We start from the raw sequence: 19,474 nt of genomic DNA on the forward strand, positions 1-19,474 counted from the left end.
CAAGCATTTGCTAATATAATGAGTTAACAGCAGGGGTGTACATTATTGGCAGCTCATTAAGAAAAAAAAAAAAAAAAAAGTTGTATTTGTGTTTGCACCCTCAGGCCTTCATAGAAAGTGTTTGTTGAACATATGCCCCTTGGACAAAGCCGCAATAATTTCGACCCCATCTCCAAAGTCCTAGATGTGGGAAAGGCTGGTCATCAGGCTGTCAAAAACTCAAGATTGTAACTGCCTTGTATCTTGCCAGAACAAATATTTGCCAGTCTTTTAAAATAGGAATATAATTAGAATCGTGCTGCATTGGATATTCAAAGGAGCGATGGACAACCTTTTTGCTTTTACTTATCATTATGAAGTTAATGTTGATTGCACTGTGTAATGGCTATAGAATAATGACGCCATCTGCTTTTACATTGTTTCCCTTTAAGCCTCCATATCACTATGCAATTTGGACCGCCACGAGTACGGGTACGAACTCCCAGCAAAATGATCGATTTACGGCAGTGCGTCACAGGAAGTGCGTCAACCAATCCGCAACCTTTAGCGGAAATGGCTGACAGTGGAGCAATCTACTCCAGGTAGATCATAAACCCTTGAATATAAAGACTACTCATCAAAATCCGTTGAGAAATGCAAACGTTAAAGTGCTTTTTATCCAGAAAAAATAGCAGCTCCCCCGTTTACTTGTATTTGTTTACAGGTTGTTTACAATATGCCGCTGACGTTGACGTATCGCAGCTATGAGCTGAAGCAGACGATGCACCGTCTATGTATATACGTCTATGATTGTGCAACTCAAAGAAATACAATTAAACTAAAATTGTGACAGTTTCTCTTATTTCCAAAGTGGTGTTGATCATTTACATAGGAAATGAGGATGACATAATGTGATTCGGTTGTCTTTGCGACTGCAGCGCAAATGTTGTCAATTGCACCTTTAAAGTTGATAATTTGACATGGCTATGAGTAACCTTTGAGTCACCTTAAATATCCTTCATGGAAAAACAGCACAAATGTGTCTGCAGGCTCTTAAAAAGTATTTAAGATATATTTTTAATTAGGTTTTACAAATATTAGTCTTCAATTCTAATTCATGAGGTCTTCCGTTCTCACAAACATTTTGTCGTAATTTATTTAATTTACTTTCCTAGTGTCGGAGGTTGAAAATAAGTAATGGTTCGATTAATTTTGATTAATTCCATTATTAACCTTATTTCTACTGAAAGCTTACCTCTGCCCTGCACCAAATATATTGCACTTGCATGCAATACTTGAATAAGAAGTGATTATTTGTCCAAAAATCACTCTTAAATTTCATTTGTCTAAAAAAAAAAGTTATTTTTAAAGTATTTCATTTATCCTTCTCATACCTGTGGACAACCTTATTACTTACTATAAAAAAAAATGACCTGTTGTGTCGGCGCTATCCACTGAGCACCAACATGACATCCACTCTTTCAACTTGGCTGCCGGAGAGTCGCAGCACTCTTCTGCCACTTCGTCACAATTTGTCAACAGTGCAGATTCTTCTCTGTCTCTGTTCTCTCTATAGGGAGCAGCAGATTATTCTCGCTCAACTAAATGTCAAATTCCCTTGCATTATGTTTAAAGATTCTTTCATACCCCAGCGTTGGGTTTTCAGTGAATATTCCACCCTCTGTAGGATTTTAAGGGCTCAGCCAGCAATTTAGTGAGGTGGATTTCTTGTGTCATCTTTGCGCTTTTGTTGACAACAAGGCAGCTATAAGAAGTGGTTTGTAGCACGCCAGTGTTTAAACATGACCCCATTAAAGAGGCGCTATTCTACCTGGCTACAAGTCAAGGCTCCATTCAACAATCCATCAACGCCCTCCGTTTTTAATCAAACCTGACCAAGTTAGGAGTTTGCGCACATCCCATTTGGACACTAAGCTGCACACAGTCACACATTAAGGTCCTGCTCACTGTCATGCACAAATCTGTCTACCATTCGTGCTTATTTACAAACACGTGCGTGCGTCTACTAAACAGATACACACCCAAAATTAAATACAGTATGGCCTCTGTTGTGTGGTTTGGCACCTCTTAAATTGGCTGTTTAGTTTAATGCAAGAAGCAGGAAGTACCATAGCCACATATTTCAATTGTCACTTCCAAGTGGAAGTTCTCTCTTCCCAGTTCTTGCTGTCTGTCACTGTTGACATACTTTTTCAAGGATAGGTTTGCGATTTTTCAACCCAGACCTCATTTAAATGTTTGTTCCCATCATTTATAACTGTTCATAGCGCAACCTTGCTGAATGCTTTACTGCTGAGAAACTGGCTGCAGCTTCTCACTGTGCTTGAATGCAGCGCAATGGGGCAAACTTTTTAACAAGACACAACTGTTGAACATTCCCCTCTATCATTTTGACTGAAATTAACTGAAAACCTCTCTTGTCTTGTGTGTGACAGAATGCAGCTGGCAGTCGAGTCCAGCCCCCTGAGATGTACCTGAGCCGGCAGGATGGGTCAGAGAAGGAAAGTATGCCGCTGAAGCCCACAAGCCAAGCTCAGCCCCCGCCACCAACAACAACCACCATTATTGCTCTGCGGGCCTGCGCCACTATGCCCCGCCTACCTTCCTAACGCATTCCCGACTCCTCCCCCAACCCCAAACACCCCCCCCCCAGCCCCCCACCCCCCCTCCCACCCGATATACCACACCACAACGCCAAGAAGTAAAGCAACGAGGCAAAACCTCAAAGGTTCAATCGTCAGCATGGCCACACCCTTCCTGTGGAAGCTGTCGTCCCAGAAACTGGGCTTCTTCCTGGTCAGCTTCGGCTTCATCTGGGGAATGATGCTGCTGCACTTCACCATCCAGCAGCGGGCCAGCCATGAGAGCAGCGGCGTGCTGCGCCAGCAGATCCTGGACCTCAGCAAGCGTTACATCAAGGCCCTTGCCGAGGAGAACCAGAGCGTTATGGACGGGCCCTACGTGGGCACCATGACGGCTTACGGTGGGTGGCCCGACCAGTGGTCGACAGACCATTTTTTAAGGGGCAGATGGCTTTTTTTTAAGAGGCAAGATTTAACTGTCACATCTGTTGAACATAAACAGGCTCTCTATTTGGAAAAAGTTGCCAAAAACTATTTTGGAGCAACTAGTGCAACAACACGTGTATCAGAGGTCGGTGAGGTTCTGTAGGAGATCTGCCGGGGGGTTGGATGATGAGAAAATACTTATTCCCTGGCTACACAACATATAATTTACTAATCCATCCCAATGTATTCTCCGTACACAGGGACAATTTCTAGAGGTTAAATTCAATTTTCCCCACCAGCAAAAAAAACCTCTTCTTGGATTAAACTTCGGTCTTATGCTAGTCTACCTCTGGAACCCGTTGAGAGTCGGAACCATCATTGGCCACACTTGAGAAAAGCAACCTGGGAGGCATTCCGGCTAATACAGCTGCATTAGAGCATAACTTCCCCACATGCGTCCAGGAGGCCATCAATAAGTTATTCATGCCATTAATAGACCTGTACGGGTCAATGGGGAGGCTTCATTAGAAACCTGAGATTGGAATCGATTTGGCTTTAATGCTCAGAGAAACAACACGATACAGTAAAGAAAATGGAGATTAAAGCAGCTCTTGGAGAACTTCTAAATGATGGAGAGCAGCATGGACACCAGCCGTAGTGGAGTATTTGGCTTAATGCTGGTAAAGCTCTACCACCATACCGCTAGCAAAGATGTATTTCTTATCAAGCTATTTTTTCACCACAACCCACTGACAGCCATTTTATCAACTGTGATGGGTGAAAACTCTGAGCTCCATCAGCCATTTTGAAATGGTCAATAATTCTGTACTCTTAATTCAGTTCAATTTATTCATATTTACTGTTGGTGTACTATTCATGTTCATTGTTTATGTTTGCTGCAAAGACAGAATTATAAGATACCAGATCAGAGGAAGACCTTGGCCTTTTGGGATATTTTTCTTTGTTCTCCAGCTTCATTATCTTTGCTCTTGTGACATAAATTATTTTGTTGCCTTCCTTTGGCATGTTTCCACTGCACACTGACACGCCTTCGCTCTCAGCAAGTTCTTACCCAGCGCCTCTGTCTTCTTTGACTTGCTTTTTGGAAGAACACAAGCAGTGCATCACCACGTCCAGGCAGTTATTAGACTTGATGCTTCGCGCTGTTGGGGAAAAGTCCCGTCTTATCAGTGAAGAGTGGATAGTAAGGGTCCGTGGTCGAGAAACTGTGTGTGTTTTTGAGACCAGTCTTTAAAAGAAACAAGCATTTATAAGTTGGTATGAGAACAAAATACCAGTTTTATGGGTGACCCCCATTAAATTATCTATGAAATAGGACTGGTGTCATCAGAAAAATGTTGTTACTCTTACTAATTCTGATACCTGGGCTCTGATAAGCCCAAACCCAGCTTATTTTTATAGCGACTCTATTACACCGGGTTTATTGAGGCTGATACTGGCTTAAAATGAAATCATCTTGAAATGTCAATATCCACCCAACCCCCAAAGCCTATCTTTGCAATTGGTGTTTCAAAGCCCACATTGAATTTACCTTGTAGTTTTTAAGCTAAAACACAGGCTGTAGTTTTCAAGCCAGGGGGCAAAAGATCACCTAAAAAAGGAAAATGAGCCTAACAGTCTTAAATAAATAAATAAATAAATATGGCATAATACATAACATATCAGTATAAAATATGAATATAGACCGGGAAAACTGTACGGGATGAATAGATATGTAAACTATAATAAAGGCATGGATAACAATGGATAAAAAATAATGAAATGATTTATTATTAATTATTATGAATTAATTATTATTATTTATTTACTATATTATTACTGAATTATTACAATTTAACCTAACGTTTATACTCGACTGCGTATGCATGCTCCTTGATCTGTGAAGTTATATACGACAACAAAAAGATTGATGTTAGGTTTCCTCAAACTAAATCCATTACAACGCACAGGCTAAAATACCCTGAACACATAATAGCGAGGCCTGTTTGTATCCGTGCAGTCAGATTTTATCCGGTAGTATCAATGTTTTGTGTGTCCTGTTCCTTCTGCAAATGCAAATCCATCTCAGCAGTGCGCTGAAGCCGCAAGCATGTGGACTGCCGCCTATTATTACATTTAGATCAAGTTCATATCCATGATTACATGGATGGTATCGGGGCACTGAGCGCTTCCTGTGTCTCCCTCAGGTCTGTGGCTTCAACTGATACAGCTGTAATGAGTTGAAGGGGAAGAGAGGAGAACTTCCTCTTTCGCGCTCCGTAAATGACCGATACAATCTTAATGCTCTTGAATTAAATATGGCGTTTCGTACAAAAGACCCAAATTGGCGCACAGCTGGCGCGCTGCTTTTCCCCCGGATCCTCATGGTGAAGAAGCGACGGGTGTTTTCCAAGTGGTTAATGAAGAGGAAACCAGTTTTATACCCCTCTGTAAACCACAACATGAAAGACCTCCGTCATTAAGCTGCCCACAGAATCCACTCGAGTGGCATCAAACCGTCAATGCTCTCAACGGATGGATGCATGATTTATTTTTTTTCTGACTCTCTCTACAGCAATTTACTTAATACCGTCTGATCTTTAGGCGTTGGACACCTTATTTAAATTTCTCTTGGCCATTTATTGTACCTGTAGTTTCCTCCTCACAGAGAGAAAAAGTGGGCCCACACTGAGTGGTGTATGTAGCCAAAAATATATATCGCATATAAGAAGTCTGGAGTACCAGAGGCATGGTGCTCTGCATAACAGCCACTCGTGCACCTGCCGCGCAACACAGCCGCTGAACATTGAAACACCTGAAAAAGCTCTCACAGGGTCTGTGACACCGGATCTTTCACCACCCGCCTCCTCCCCTTCCACTTTCAACTGACAAAAGGACACACCAACACACACAACTGTCTCTGTGAACCAATACATGAAAAGAATCAGGGCCTTCCTCTTGCTGACTTGTCCCCTGATATCAAGATCAGCTATTGTGGGGTTCTGTTGTTTTGGAAGCCCTTTTGCCAGAGAGGGTTCAATATTTTAGATGCCCCCGCGTGTTCTGGGTATTGTTTTTCCACAATTCTCCCTTTGCAACATGACATCGGTGAGAGTCGCCACAGCTCGGCCCGAGGCTGGCCGCGTACATGAACAATAGGGATCTCTCAAACAATAGGGATCGCTGACCGATGCCACGGGCTTCAGTTTCCTTCTAATATCCTCTCTGCCATGCCCCTGATTCCCACTACCTTTCAGATTATCACCTGATATGTCGCCATTGTAAAGCATGATGAAGAGAAATAAAAATCTGGTGCACACGATGCCGCCGAGATTTGTGGCGCAAATTGCATTAATGTGTCCCCAGTCGTGCTGGACGACCTGCATGAAGGGCGAACAAATACAAGCCTTTACCAATGCAAGCATTGCTGACGCACGCATCGCTTCTGATCTGCTTACAGGGGATATTTGACTTTGCTTGGGTGTCGTCATGAAGCCCTCTGCCACCTAGAAATATGGATTAGGACCCCACTCCCCATCTGTCGGCCACAAACATGAGTGTATTTAAACGATAGTTTATGTGCTAACAGAGAAGATCTAGCAATTCACACTTTTTGCTGTTATATTTGTAATTTGCTGTCACACAATGACGACAAAAGAAGAGGTGGTTTATAATCCATTGCAAGCCACGGCAACCACAGCAAACCGCTGCAGGAGAACGATTTGTGCGTAAAGCTGACCCTTGAATATGTCATGAGGGAAGTAAATCCAGTGTGATTTGTAATCAAACACAGCTCTTATATCCTTGTTATTTGCACAATCCTTCCATGAATGTATGCGTAAAGGAAAGATGGCTAGTCCGCCTGGCTATGATAACTAACACACATGACTGACATTGTAATGCCATGCATTAGATCTAAATCTTGCCCTTGGATTTACTTGTTGGATAAATCTTTCCTCTTCACCTTTTCCTCTAATGCTTGCTGCAGTTTATAATTTAAAGTGTGTTCGAGAATACATGTGCCGTGCTCAAATTGAAAATGCAAAGACTGTGTCCGTTAATCCTGGGCACTCTATATCATTATGACGATACAATACAGGCAAAATGACATTCCGTTCAAACATCACAGCCATGCTTGCAGCTGTACCCTTTGCTCCCCCCGTCAGCCATGTTTGAAAATAACGAAGCTCCTTTGACTGCAACCCACACTCTCTGTATGGAACTATTGCGCATCTATTTAGCAAAGAACAAACCCTTTTAGATTTTCCTATTTGAAAAGCAATGAACCTGTCGTGCCTCTATTTGAGTGTCCATCTTTACTGTCGTGCCAGTTTTAGATCGTTTATGTCCTTGATGCGGTCTGAATTTAACGTTGTTACGTCTGGGCATGAAGGCACTCTTGTCTTTAAAAGAGTGTTGATTGCGAGGAGCTTGAAATTATCTTTTAAGATTATAATGTAATGGATAATGTTGAGATAATGCAGTCTTTGGATTACAGCATTTGTGACCCACCGCAGCATAACCCGCATTGTCGCACATTTCTAAAATAGCCACGAGCCGCCAAAAAAGTTGGGAAAAAAACCTTTCTGGAAGGAAAATTTGATTTTTCCAGATTCGTTTTGCTTTGTGTTTTTCAAAGTATTTTCAAAACCGAGTTTGTTTTATAAAAAGTCGATAAATGTTAAACCGTGGGTTTAAATATTCCCCTTAGATTACATGAGGAAACACAGTTCACTTATCGAGACGCTGAACAGTGCTGAACGCCGATCGATGGTTTCCTTTTAAGCGACTGTCCAGGTGAAGATCATTCCTCCATATTCCATGTGATGTGAAGTCACAATGTGAAACCGTTTTTTTTTTTTTTTTTTTTTTTTTTTTTAAGTCATTTAGCAGACGCTTTTATCCAAAGCGACTTACAATTGTTCAAACACCGACGGACGCAGCCATCAGGAGCAATTAGGAGTTAAGTGTCTTGCTCAAGGACACTACAGCATGCTAGCAGGAGGAGCCTGGGATCGAACCAGCAACCTTTAGATCACTAGACCACCAGCTCTACCGCCTGAGCTACCCCGTTTTGATAGAGTTCAACCTTTATATCCTACTACTTTTACACACACACGGCAACATTATTGTGTAGGTGGCGTGTACCAACGAAGAAGTCAGGCTGACGTCACCAAGTGTTGGGAAAACTTTGATGGTGATTATCTGAGAAACACAGTTTTCCACACCCTCTTCATTAACAAGCCATAGCTTAAAACATATTTTCTTGATTCCCACATGTGACACCTTGTTTTGAAGCTGTTATTCTCCACTTTCAAATGACATGAACAAAAAAAAAAAAATTCATACTTGAATTAGTTCTTACTTCAGAAGAAAATTTATAACTGCCGTACGTACCATGCTTTAGACTACTGGAAAATGATATTGCTGAACTTTAATTACATGGCATACGTGGCGTATTAGAACCCCAATAAGTAAAACAGAAAAAACAATTAATTTTCAATGTCACACAATACATAATATAAAAATAAAAAAGATTTACTACCAATAATAATCTGATGCCCATTAGAGAGTGTGTGTGTGTGTGTGTGTGTGTGTGTGTGTGTGTGTGTGTGTGTGTGTGTGTGTGTGTGTGTGTGTGTGTGTGTGTGTGTGTGTGTGTGTGTGTGTGTGTGTGTGTGTGTGTGTGTGTGTGTGTGTGTCAGCGCCGTCAAAGTTAACACATTAACCCAAATTGGTTTTAATGCCACTAATTTTTTGGAAGCATGAATGCACATTCTGTTATGACCTCGTTCTGAAATCCTCGCTGTCTGATCTGTTTGTGTGTTCTTTACAATAATGTGAAGTCTGTAGTTGCCGCTGTACAACACAATGCTGCAATGTGCAACGCGATTGGTTCAGAGACTGAGAAGGCAGGACATCCTGTGACATCCACTCTGCATACGTTGTCACTTGCCATTGGTTAAGCAGTACCAAAGCAGTACATTTTGAGGGTACCTTTCTGGACAATATTTGTCATTGTGTTGGGCTGTTAATTGTTTTCCAAAAAACTTAGATTTGCTTAAAGCAAGCATATTTGTCCACTCCTGTGTTGATAAGAGTATAAAAAACTTGAAAAATATCTCTCACGATTAACTATGGACAATCATCGATTTATCGCAATTTTAATTGTAATCGTTTGACAGCCCTAGGTTTTGTATACACTGATCAGCATCACAACACATTACAATGTTAAAACCACCTGCCTTATATAGTGTGGATCCCCCTCATGCATCCATAACATCTCTGAACTTTCGAGGCATGGACTCCACAAGACCTCTGAAGGTGTCCTGTGGCACCAAGACATTGGCAGCAGATCCTTTAAGCCCTGCAAGTTGTGAGGTGGGGCCTCCATGGATCGGGCTTGTTGTACCAGCACATCCCACAGATGCTCGATTGGATTAAGATCTGGTGAATTTGGAGGCCCAATCAACACCTTGGAACTCTTTTTCATGTTCCTCAAACTATTCCTGAACAATTTTTGCAGTGTGTCAGGGTGTATTATACTACTGAAAGAGGCCACTGCCATCAGGGAATACCATGAAGGGGTGTACTTGGTCTGCAACAATGTTTAGGTAGGCCGTAAGTGTCAATGTAACATCCACATGAATGCCAGGACCCAAGGTTTCCCAGCAGAACATTGCCCAGAGCATCACAGTCCCTGCCGGCTTGCCTTCTTCCCATAGTGCAGCCTGGTGCCATGACTTTCCCAGGTAAATGACGCACATGCACCCGGCCATCCACATGATGTAAAAGAAAACGGGATTCATCAGATCAGGCCACCTTCTTCCATTGCTCCATGGTCCAGTTCTGACACATGCCCATTTTAGGCGCTTTCGGCAGTGGACAGTGGTCAGCATAGGCACTCTGACCGGTCTACAGCTACGCAGCCTCATGTGCAGCAAGCTGCGATGAACTGTGTGTTCTGACACTTTTCTATCATAGCTGCATTAACTTTTTCAGCAATATGTGGGATCGGACCATATGGCCTAGTCTTTGCTCACCACACGCATCAGTGAGCATTGGGCACCCTTGACCCTGTCGCCGGCTCACCAGTTGTCCTTCTCTGGAGCACTTTTGATAGGTACTAAGCACTGCATACTGGGAACGCCCCAAAAGACCTGCTGTTTTGGAGATACTCTGACCCAGTCGTCAAGGCATCACAATTTGGCCCTTGTCAAAGTCACTCAGATGTAAGGATCTGAGCTTGGCTATTTTTCCTGTGCCCAACACATCAACACCCCTTGACAGGTGCCATTGGAACAAGATGAGCAATGTTGTTCACTTCACCTGTAAGTGGTTTAAATGGTGTGGCGGATTGGTGTATGTTTAAGTCTAAGATCCTTGCATTAACTCCCTTGTATGTGCAGTAAGTTGACTTTACACAAGTTGGCTACAAAGCAATCATATTGATCTCCAAGCAAGTTTGTCAATGGATAATTTTTTTTTGCTTTACAGATTGCAGATCTGCTATGCAGATTTTTTCGAGATGGCGCATCTATAGAGATCGCAGGATCGGTTTACTGAGAATGATCAATTATCTGTTAACTGAGTGTTTGATAGCCGATCGCCTGGTTTCCACTGGCAATATAAGCCCTTATTTTATTATTAATGATTTGAATTTCATTATATTATTATATAATATAACTACACGCGAGACCGCCATGTCCAAGTCCACCAATGGCTTCCATGCTACAAACACCAAATAACCTCCATAGAATTAATAAATAGAAAAAACAGCTTTTATATCAATCCACTATTTTTATTTAAGCCATTTAAATTTGAAATTCTGGAGAAAAGGGCATCTACTGACTCAGTCAGCTCTGGCAGCCGCAGCAGACATGCGCAGTAGAGTCTGCTCCTCCTCGTGTGGTTTATGCTAATAAGCACGCGCTGCCTCATTCAATTTCTAATCATTCGGAATTATCAACATGTGCACTTGTTTAGGAAAAAATATGGCCGGCAGATATTTGTCATGAATCCAATGCCAACTTCGCGCATCCAGCTCTTTTGCGCACAAAGTGAGCTTATTTCTGTCTACATATTCATGAATGAGGCCCTTTGTCTTTTGTTAATCATAACCACAGTGTCAATGTCTCCTCGGAAGCAAGGGGATCTAAGGGCCGTAAATCACCTTTCCGTCTAGTTTGACACCAGTGGAGGATTTTTTTTCTGTCTCTAATTACATTCAGCCCAATAAATAAACCGGGCCAGGGATCCGTGCCGAAGCTTTCCACTTGATTTCTTTCCTCAATCTCTGCTTCAACCGACATAATTATCCCGTCTGGAGCAGACAAATGCTGTGGCGCTGCTCTCCAGGCGAGGGGCTGGCGTACCCCCTGCAAGGACCTCTTGTCCTCTCTGCCAATCTCTTTGACGTGATGGAGACTGGCGCTCCAAACGCAGCCTCGCCAGGAAAGAGTGCTGCGCTGCCAAATGATAGACAAGCCAGCACTGGCTTGGTATGTGCCAAGAAACGGCGTTCATCATTTGTACTTTCAAAGTCTCCTCCATATGCTGTTTCCTTTGTTGGTGGCGGGGAAGAATGCAAAGAGCGGGCATGCGGAAGGAGTGAAATTGGTGGTGAATTCAATAAATCAGTGTAGCTAGTGGTCGGTCAGTCGCTCAAATACATGTGTAAACCTAGATGTTGGACTTTGTAGTTTCTAATAGAATTCTGGGTCTTGTAGTGTACTCCACCCAACACAGATGCCAGACAGCCACAATGCCAGTTTGGAATTCTCTCTGCTTTCTTCTTCCCCTGCTATGGTGGCAAAAAATGCAAAGAACTCTAATCAGGCAACAAGGTCACGTTGAAAAAATTTCTGGTTTTACATTTAAATGAGCCTCACACTGGCGCCAGTGAAATCCAACGACCTGCTGGAGTGGCAACCAAAAGTGTCTCTCCTTGTTTCTTCAATTTCAGAGAGAGAGAGCTACACAGGGCTTCCCAGAACTAAAGCCTGTATTACATATAAAGTATGCATGTTTATTGATTTCTAATGATTATCCAGGCTCTTAAAGTTCCACTCACCTTGAAGAGTAAGCCCTCGCCAATTTCTTCTCTGTTCTTCTAAACTGCAAGTTCAAAATAAGAGGAGAAATGGAGAAATGGCACTTTAACCACTGTAAAGTGTCCAACCGCCTCTCTGACGTTGACATCTTGAGGGGCCTAGCTGTGCTTTTCTTGTACACAGGTTACCTTGTTCATCTGAACCCTTACAGGAATGACAGCCGTTCGGGAGAGTGAATTGTCTGGTCCAATAGATACGAGAATCAATCCTAAACCCTAATCCTTAACTATAAAGCCAAATGACACATGTTATTATGCTTTCATCTATATGTATAACTTTCACTGTAACCTTCATGTCTCTTAACAAACCTTTACAGTTGTAATTGCTAAAATCCCATGCAGCAGTCTAAGGCAATTTCAAAACAATAGATCATTGAGGTCTTTTGTCATCTGCCTATCTAGAAGGAAAAAACCTTGAGGATATAACGCTGATTATTATTCTGTTTATAAACATCACTTTGTTTCAACCCCTCAAAATGCAAGTGCAATATTGTACATATTTTGATTTACTTCTAATTTTCAGATTTTTTTTTTTCTATTGTATTAGCTCAGCAGTGCCTGTTTTCTCCATGGCTTTTTGGAAACACACGCTGTAGTCGAGCACCCAATTAACGATCCAATTCGACTGCTGCAGATCTGAAGAAGACCCTGGCCGTTCTGTTGGATAACATCATGCTAAGGCTGGGGAAGCTGGAGTCCAAGGTGGAGAACATTTATAACGGCACTGGTGGCAACCTGACCAATGGCACCGGCACCAGCACCGCAGCGCCCAGCGCCACCAACGCTGAGAAGGTCAACGTGGCCGGTAAGTCCCTTCATATCTAGCCTTTTGAAATTGTCAAAAGGTGGTCGTAAATGATCTTAAATTTGGATTTTGAAAAGTCGTCAAGGCATTCTCAGTTGGTTGTCATTTGATTTGTCAAATTTTTTTTATTTAATTTATTTTACCACATGAAGAATCAAGCTCCGAAGATATTTTGAACTATTTGGTCACGAGACCTTGTAATGTGCATTCTCTATTATGCAGCTCCATAATGAAATAGATTGAGAGGAGCTTTTACATAATTCATGGTCACTAACATACCTGCATAGTGTTTGCATTGATTTTCCCTGCAAATGTTTTACATGTTGTTTTTAGTGGCTTTAAAAATTGCAAAATACTCTTAAAATTTTACTTCATCTTCAATTTCTAAGATAGAACTTTAACTTCCCTGCAGTCAACCTGCCTTTCTCAACTCTCGACTCCATTCCCTTAGCCTAATTATGGACAAAATGGCTGTCTCTTTGTTGTTGATGTTGTTGTTGATGTTGTTAAGATAAAACTAAGAAACCTTGTGTACACAAATCCACCCACCGTCTCTCGTCATTTACTGTGGCTTGTGTGGACAGAGATCTACCATTTGTACCTGGGTGACAGTACGGTATGAGAATGCACATTGAACATAAACTCATCAAACAACTAAAACAAAAACTGATATTATTTAAACATCTGTTGGCATTACCTTTTATCAGCCAGTTTATTTTCCTCGTTTTCATTATCCTGATCTCCAGTAATTAATCACTCCCCAAGTGCTCACAAGGCACTTCACAAGCACATAATTCAAATGGGCTTTGTTCACACTGCATGACCCTCTTATTAGTTTTCATTAATCTATTCTTTTTTTTTTTTTCTACCCTGTTGATCGCATCAAAATCAAATCCAAGTTTATTTATATATTATATTTTAAATAAAATATGCTATATATTAAATTTTGAAATTTAAATATTAAAATACATGAATAATACAGAAGCACCATAGGAATGCAGTACAACAGTTATGCAGTTATATCAGATAGCGTAAATGTAAAAAGCAAATAAAAGAGAATAAAAGCAGCTCCATAATGAAATGGTTGATGATGAATTAGTCCCTGGTGGGAGAATGAGGTATTTGGTTATTCTGGGATAAGGGGACTTGGAAACAGTTGAAAACTGTTTTAACAACTGAGGGCAAGTGTAATGGAGCCTGCGTGCAGAGAGTTTTCATCACAGCCTGAGCTGAGACCCTCACCAACATTAGCACGGAAAATAAGACGTGTTTTTCTGTTCTAAGGCTACTTCCCACTGCAATTCAGTTCACTGTAGGCCATTCTTGTGTTCCTCTTTGAAGGTTGCAGTCTTGAGTGCATCTGACTAACTCTAAAGTGTTATTCCTGCAGTTTATGCTTAAGTTTGGATCATTCTTTAGAGAATGACGTCTTCCCTTTGTCCCATCCAGAATCCTTTGGTTTTCTTCCTGTAGACAAGGGCTGTATGTAGACCATGTTCTCTCTCCTACTCACTGAAATCAGTTGGTATTGATATTGGTGTCGATACTTGTGACTGTATAGGAAGTGAATGTCCAGGGAGGGCTCTGTTGGCACTAAATCCCACCATGTTGGACTGCAGAGATGAGGGACTAATCTGCTTTACAGCCATCCAGATACTCTTGGCTAAGGTCCCCATGTACTGTAGAGCAGATGCTAGGAGCTCGCAAACACATGTTAATGGACTTACATACCCTGCGCACTTGAATCTCTCAAAGCCCCAAATCACAATGTTTTGGTCCCAGGCCTTTCAGAGTCATACTGAAAAAGCAAACCCCCGAGAATCCATCTTGTTAGTAGGTTAAACGGAGGCAGCACTCCTCACTAGTGCATGTATCCAGTCTTAGAGTGGGTGGCAGGCAGGCACTGTTGCCAGCTCCACCCCCAACTTGGAAAGCAATTACTGCGATAGGGATCTGGACAGCAAAGGGAACATGCTTGCCTTTCAGAGAGGCTGCTATCAAGATGAAGCTGGAGTGGCAGGGCCCCGGAGACTGTCTTAACTGTCTGACAGTCTTCAACCGGGAACTCTGCTGTGATGCGACCTTGACGTGGGTCAAATCGCATTTCAAATCTACTCGTAGTGCATGTTTTTTACCCCACCGTTGACCTGATTGAGTAAGTGTTCTGTCACACATTACTGCAAGACGCCTTCTAGAAAACTCCAGATGGTTCCTAAGAAAGTTCATCAACAGTCAATTTTCTTTTGAGCAATTTGATAACTTTAAAGACCTTGCATCATCCAGATTGCCCTGACATGTATGCGCAACCCACCTTATACTCCAAGGGCCTGACAACAAAGATAATAAGTTGTAACATTGTTAAGCTCATATCAAAAAGGCGCAAGAGAAAAGTGGCCACCAACTAAAGCCAGACCAGTAACTTCCGTCCAAAACAAAAGGCGCATTATATACACATTAGTGTCAGATATCTAATGTTAAGCTGAATGTATGGTGACGTCAGCCAAAAGAAAACCAGCTATCCCCTCACCCAGTCAGGGAGAACTAAAAACAACACTTCAAAGAAAAACTTTATTTTCGACAGTGACAACAGTGTTGGCGGACACTTTTCATCAAGTTCTTTCCTCATTTGTAGTATACTGCCTGCTTCAGACTCTGCTCCCTGAAGTCAGTTCTCAGCTTTTGGATGGTGGTGAGACAGAACTTTTTGGTGGCTGCAAATAGCACTCAGCCTTCTCAAGGGCTATCCAAAGAGGCGCTGTCCATAGACTACCGGTAGGCGGTAGATTTGGACTCCGGATCCAGAATGCATTATATACAGGGGAAATGGCCGTGCAACACAGGCATTCCACTAACATCACAAACTGGTGCTTATCGTATGACCTCTGCACCAGGACGCTAAGTGACTGCTTTACAACAGCAGCCTGAGTAAGTGCTTACACACGAAGGGATTATTTGGCGCCTGGAAGCAGCCCAGTACAACGACCATCTTGACCCCGTTGGCAAATGAGCAGCGCAACTGGAGCAGCTTAGACATGGCGGCCCTTTTTTGTTTACTCGAGGCACCAGAAACGCTCGTTCTGGAAAGAATGCATCACTTGTTTACTGATTTGTACCCAGGAAGCAAGCAAGCTGTGCACATTCTCCAGCGTTTCTCGAAACAGTTCCCCTGTGAACTACATGGGGAGAAGGTCGCCGTGCGATGGTGACAGGCGCAGAGTGCCGGCACCCCACCCACCCCTCCCTCATTTAGCACAAACCACTGAGTCTGGACTGCGTGGGTCCAACAGCTGTCCGTAGAGAGTAATTTAATCTGTATTCCCACTCGTGCCAGGGGATAAAAGGTTAACGACAATTATCGTTATCTATAGTTTTAACTATCGTTCTTTTTTCCTCAATGTCGAAATAAAATAAGCTAGATGATTTTGATAATGTCTTCTGCAGAGAGTTTGGCAAGTCGCAACGAAATGCCAATCAATTTGGATGATCTAAAGCTCACCTGTCCCCTCTGCCAATTCAGTTTGTCGAAAAAAGAACCGCCCCCCTACCTAGTGGGTAGGTTGCACTTGTTAACACACCAGCAGCGGAGACAGAGTGGCAGTGTCCAAAATGAGCAACTCTGAGGAGAAGGATGGAAGGAAGTATCATTGACAAATGAGGGCCACATATGCCGATAGTTCGACCTTCTTTGGATATTAAATTTCCGACCCAAAGCAGAACGTCGACGAGACGTGCCAACGAAGATGGGCAACACCACAAACTTTATTATTTACTTAGATTTTTTTCTTATTGTTTTTGATTTAATCTAAATTGTATAGATATCTTAATATCTAAAGATAATTAATTATATCCTTATATCTTTAGATTTTTTCCCCCTATTTTTCTTTGATATTTATTTATTTTAAAGAGAGGATTCCAAATGCTGCTAAGCTTTGATAAAACATTTTTTTTACAATGCATCATGGCATACTACTGTCTTCCTTTTAAAGCATTTAACAGAAATTGTGATTTTTATATATAGTGTGATAAATATCTTTATAAAATGGTATGAAATATTTTATTGTTGTACCACTTTTGGCCATATCACCAAGCACTAATTCACACTGATGTAAGTGGTTGATACAACCCTTATCGGATCCAAAACAACCCAAAAATCGTCATTTAAAATAGTCAGTCAAATAGTTGCCAGTGTCCGTTTTGAAGAACAAAAGACAGGAGAAATGCTTGGCGTCGCCCCGATCTCAGCCACACTGCAAAAGACATTTCACTGCATATACTGTATGTATGACCATATGTATATGTATGTGACAAATAACCTCTTGAACTTGAACACTGAATGGAACTGAATTGATATGTTGCATTTGCTCTTTGAGTCAGAGATTATTCCTCCACACACACACACACACACACACACACACACACACACACACACACACACACACACACACACACACAGAATTTGATGCCTGTGTACATCATTTCACAACGTCCTCTCTGCCCGGCCATCGATCTGATTGCGGCTGCCTGAGGGCCTATCTTGGTGAAGAATGAGATCCCTAGGCCTGGATGTCAACGTGCAGACTTGGACTCTGCCTTGATAGAACGAGTGTATGCTGTGGAGCACGGCACGCAGCAGCTCAGTTTATCTCACTGCTTCCTGTTTTACACCTGACTGAGCGGACAATCCCAGACTCCACCAGGGGTTTCGCAGAAATCCCTTGAATAGAGAATGCTGCTAGGTCAGACAAATCTTCCAGATAATGTGAGTTAATATAAACTGTCAAAAGATCCTGTCTGAAGAACAAAGAGAGAAAGGCAACGTGGAAAATCACTTGCAGAATGCAATAGTCTAGTGCTTTAATCATCACAGATGGCTTTTTATTTAAGAAATTGCAAACGTCGCAGCAGGGCCACCCTCAGTATGTTCCAGAAGGTCAGTTTACTTAACATTAGAATCAAGGATAATCTAATGTAGACATATGTTCACGGTTACACACACACATACACACTCGCATTGAATACAAATCAGGTCTCGGGCATGGGTTGTGGATCAACCTCCCATCGTTCACAGCTGTGTAAGATCTCCAGCTGGCTTGAACTGTCATGCTGTTGACCCCACCCATAAAAACCAATTGGGCAGTATCTCAAGTCATGATGCCCAGCTACACCTACCTGCAGCCAGGCGGTGTTGGCCATGCATTTTCAATATATAAGGGATTTTAGCGAACCAACCTCTTTCATTTTTGAATTTTTCACCTTGTTACTTAAGTATGGTCACCACAGTCACTTTCGCTCCATTATTGATTCGAGCTAGTAGGATTGAGTCCCTCGGACTGAGGACAGACAGATTTTCTTTACTTTCCGATGTTAATTGAATGAAACGAAAAAATCTGCGTGCGATGTCCTGATGCAAGCCTTTTGCCAGTTCTCCTCTCCAGTTCCTGGTTCCCCTCAGGGAGTCCCCAGAACTGTTTGTTGCGAAAACACCTATTATATCTAGGGGATCCCCTATCCAAGGGGATGGTAGCTCATGAGCTAGAGCTGGTCGTCTAGTTATCTAAAGGTTGCTGGTTCTATCCCAGGCTCCTCCTGCTAGCATGGTGTAGTGTGAGCAAGACACACTTTCCTCCTGATGGCTGCGTCCATCGGTGTTTGAATAACTGTAAGTCGCTTTGGATAAAAGCGTCTGCTAAATGTAATGTAATGGTTATTGTGGATTAGAAAGCTCTCTCTCTCTCACGCTCTCTCTTGCCTAGGTCAATAGCTTGGTGGTTTTGAAGTAGACAATCTTCACTCTGCTTTCTTTGTATGTTTGTGCTGGAGGTCACAGAGAATACAATCTTCCTGGCTCGTTTAGTCTGTTCTTTCATGTTTACCTGTTCTCTTCCTCTTCTTATCTGCCTGCACGTGTTTATTGAATGTCTACATTCTACTGAGAACAAGAGCGTCTTGGTCTTTATCGCAATTGCTCAAAGATTAATATTTAACTGTTTCAAGGCCAAAGTAACACTGTATCTCGACTTCACACAGCTTTGATGAGCAAACTGATATGTCCCCAATTGGAACATGTGGCGAAAAAAGTTGTGAAATGTGGTCTGCCGACTTCAGCTCAATTTCAGTTAGTTACCTTTCACTAAAATGCACAAATCTTCACTACTCTCAATGCCAGCTGTCACTATCCAGCTCCACAGTTATGGCTGGCTCATATCTACTGTACTGTATAAATGTACTAGAATTTATGGGAGTAGCCAGGAAAGGTTGTCAGCTGAAAGTTGGTAAACCACTGGCATCCTTAAAGCCTTGGAAAATGAATAAATAAATCGGACATCAAGCAGAAGGAACAAAGGAACAAACGCTCTGTGTTACCCATGTCAGACGGTCACATCCGAGTTTGTACCCTGCACCAAGCCCAACCCACCCCCATCACCTTGCCCTGATTTCACCAGCTAAATTTCCTTTACTGGTTTTGGGATTATTGTAGCCTTGAGTACTTTCATCATCGTTTGTCTATTGAAAAATGTTTGAAGACTGATGCCTCTTCTACTGCAAACC

The 19,474-nt window shown here is 42.2% G+C and overlaps 1 protein-coding gene across 1 annotated transcript in view; it reads left to right on the top strand.

Annotated features, from left to right (window-relative positions):
- Positions 1 to 2,742: 2,742 nt before the first annotated feature.
- Positions 2,743 to 19,474, top strand: part of mgat5 (alpha-1,6-mannosylglycoprotein 6-beta-N-acetylglucosaminyltransferase) — a gene marked incomplete at both ends in the record, with an annotated part of 88,991 nt that continues 72,259 nt past the window's right edge. Inside the window, 2 exons of the mRNA XM_080022226.1 lie at positions 2,743 to 2,983; positions 12,755 to 12,925. Of these exons, the coding sequence (XP_079878352.1) occupies positions 2,743 to 2,983; positions 12,755 to 12,925 (412 nt within the window). The remainder of the gene's footprint in view (positions 2,984 to 12,754; positions 12,926 to 19,474) is intronic.

Source organism: Zeus faber, assembly GCF_960531495.2.
Source record: "Zeus faber genome assembly, chromosome: 2".
NCBI classification, from domain to species: Eukaryota; Metazoa; Chordata; class Actinopteri; order Zeiformes; family Zeidae; genus Zeus; species Zeus faber.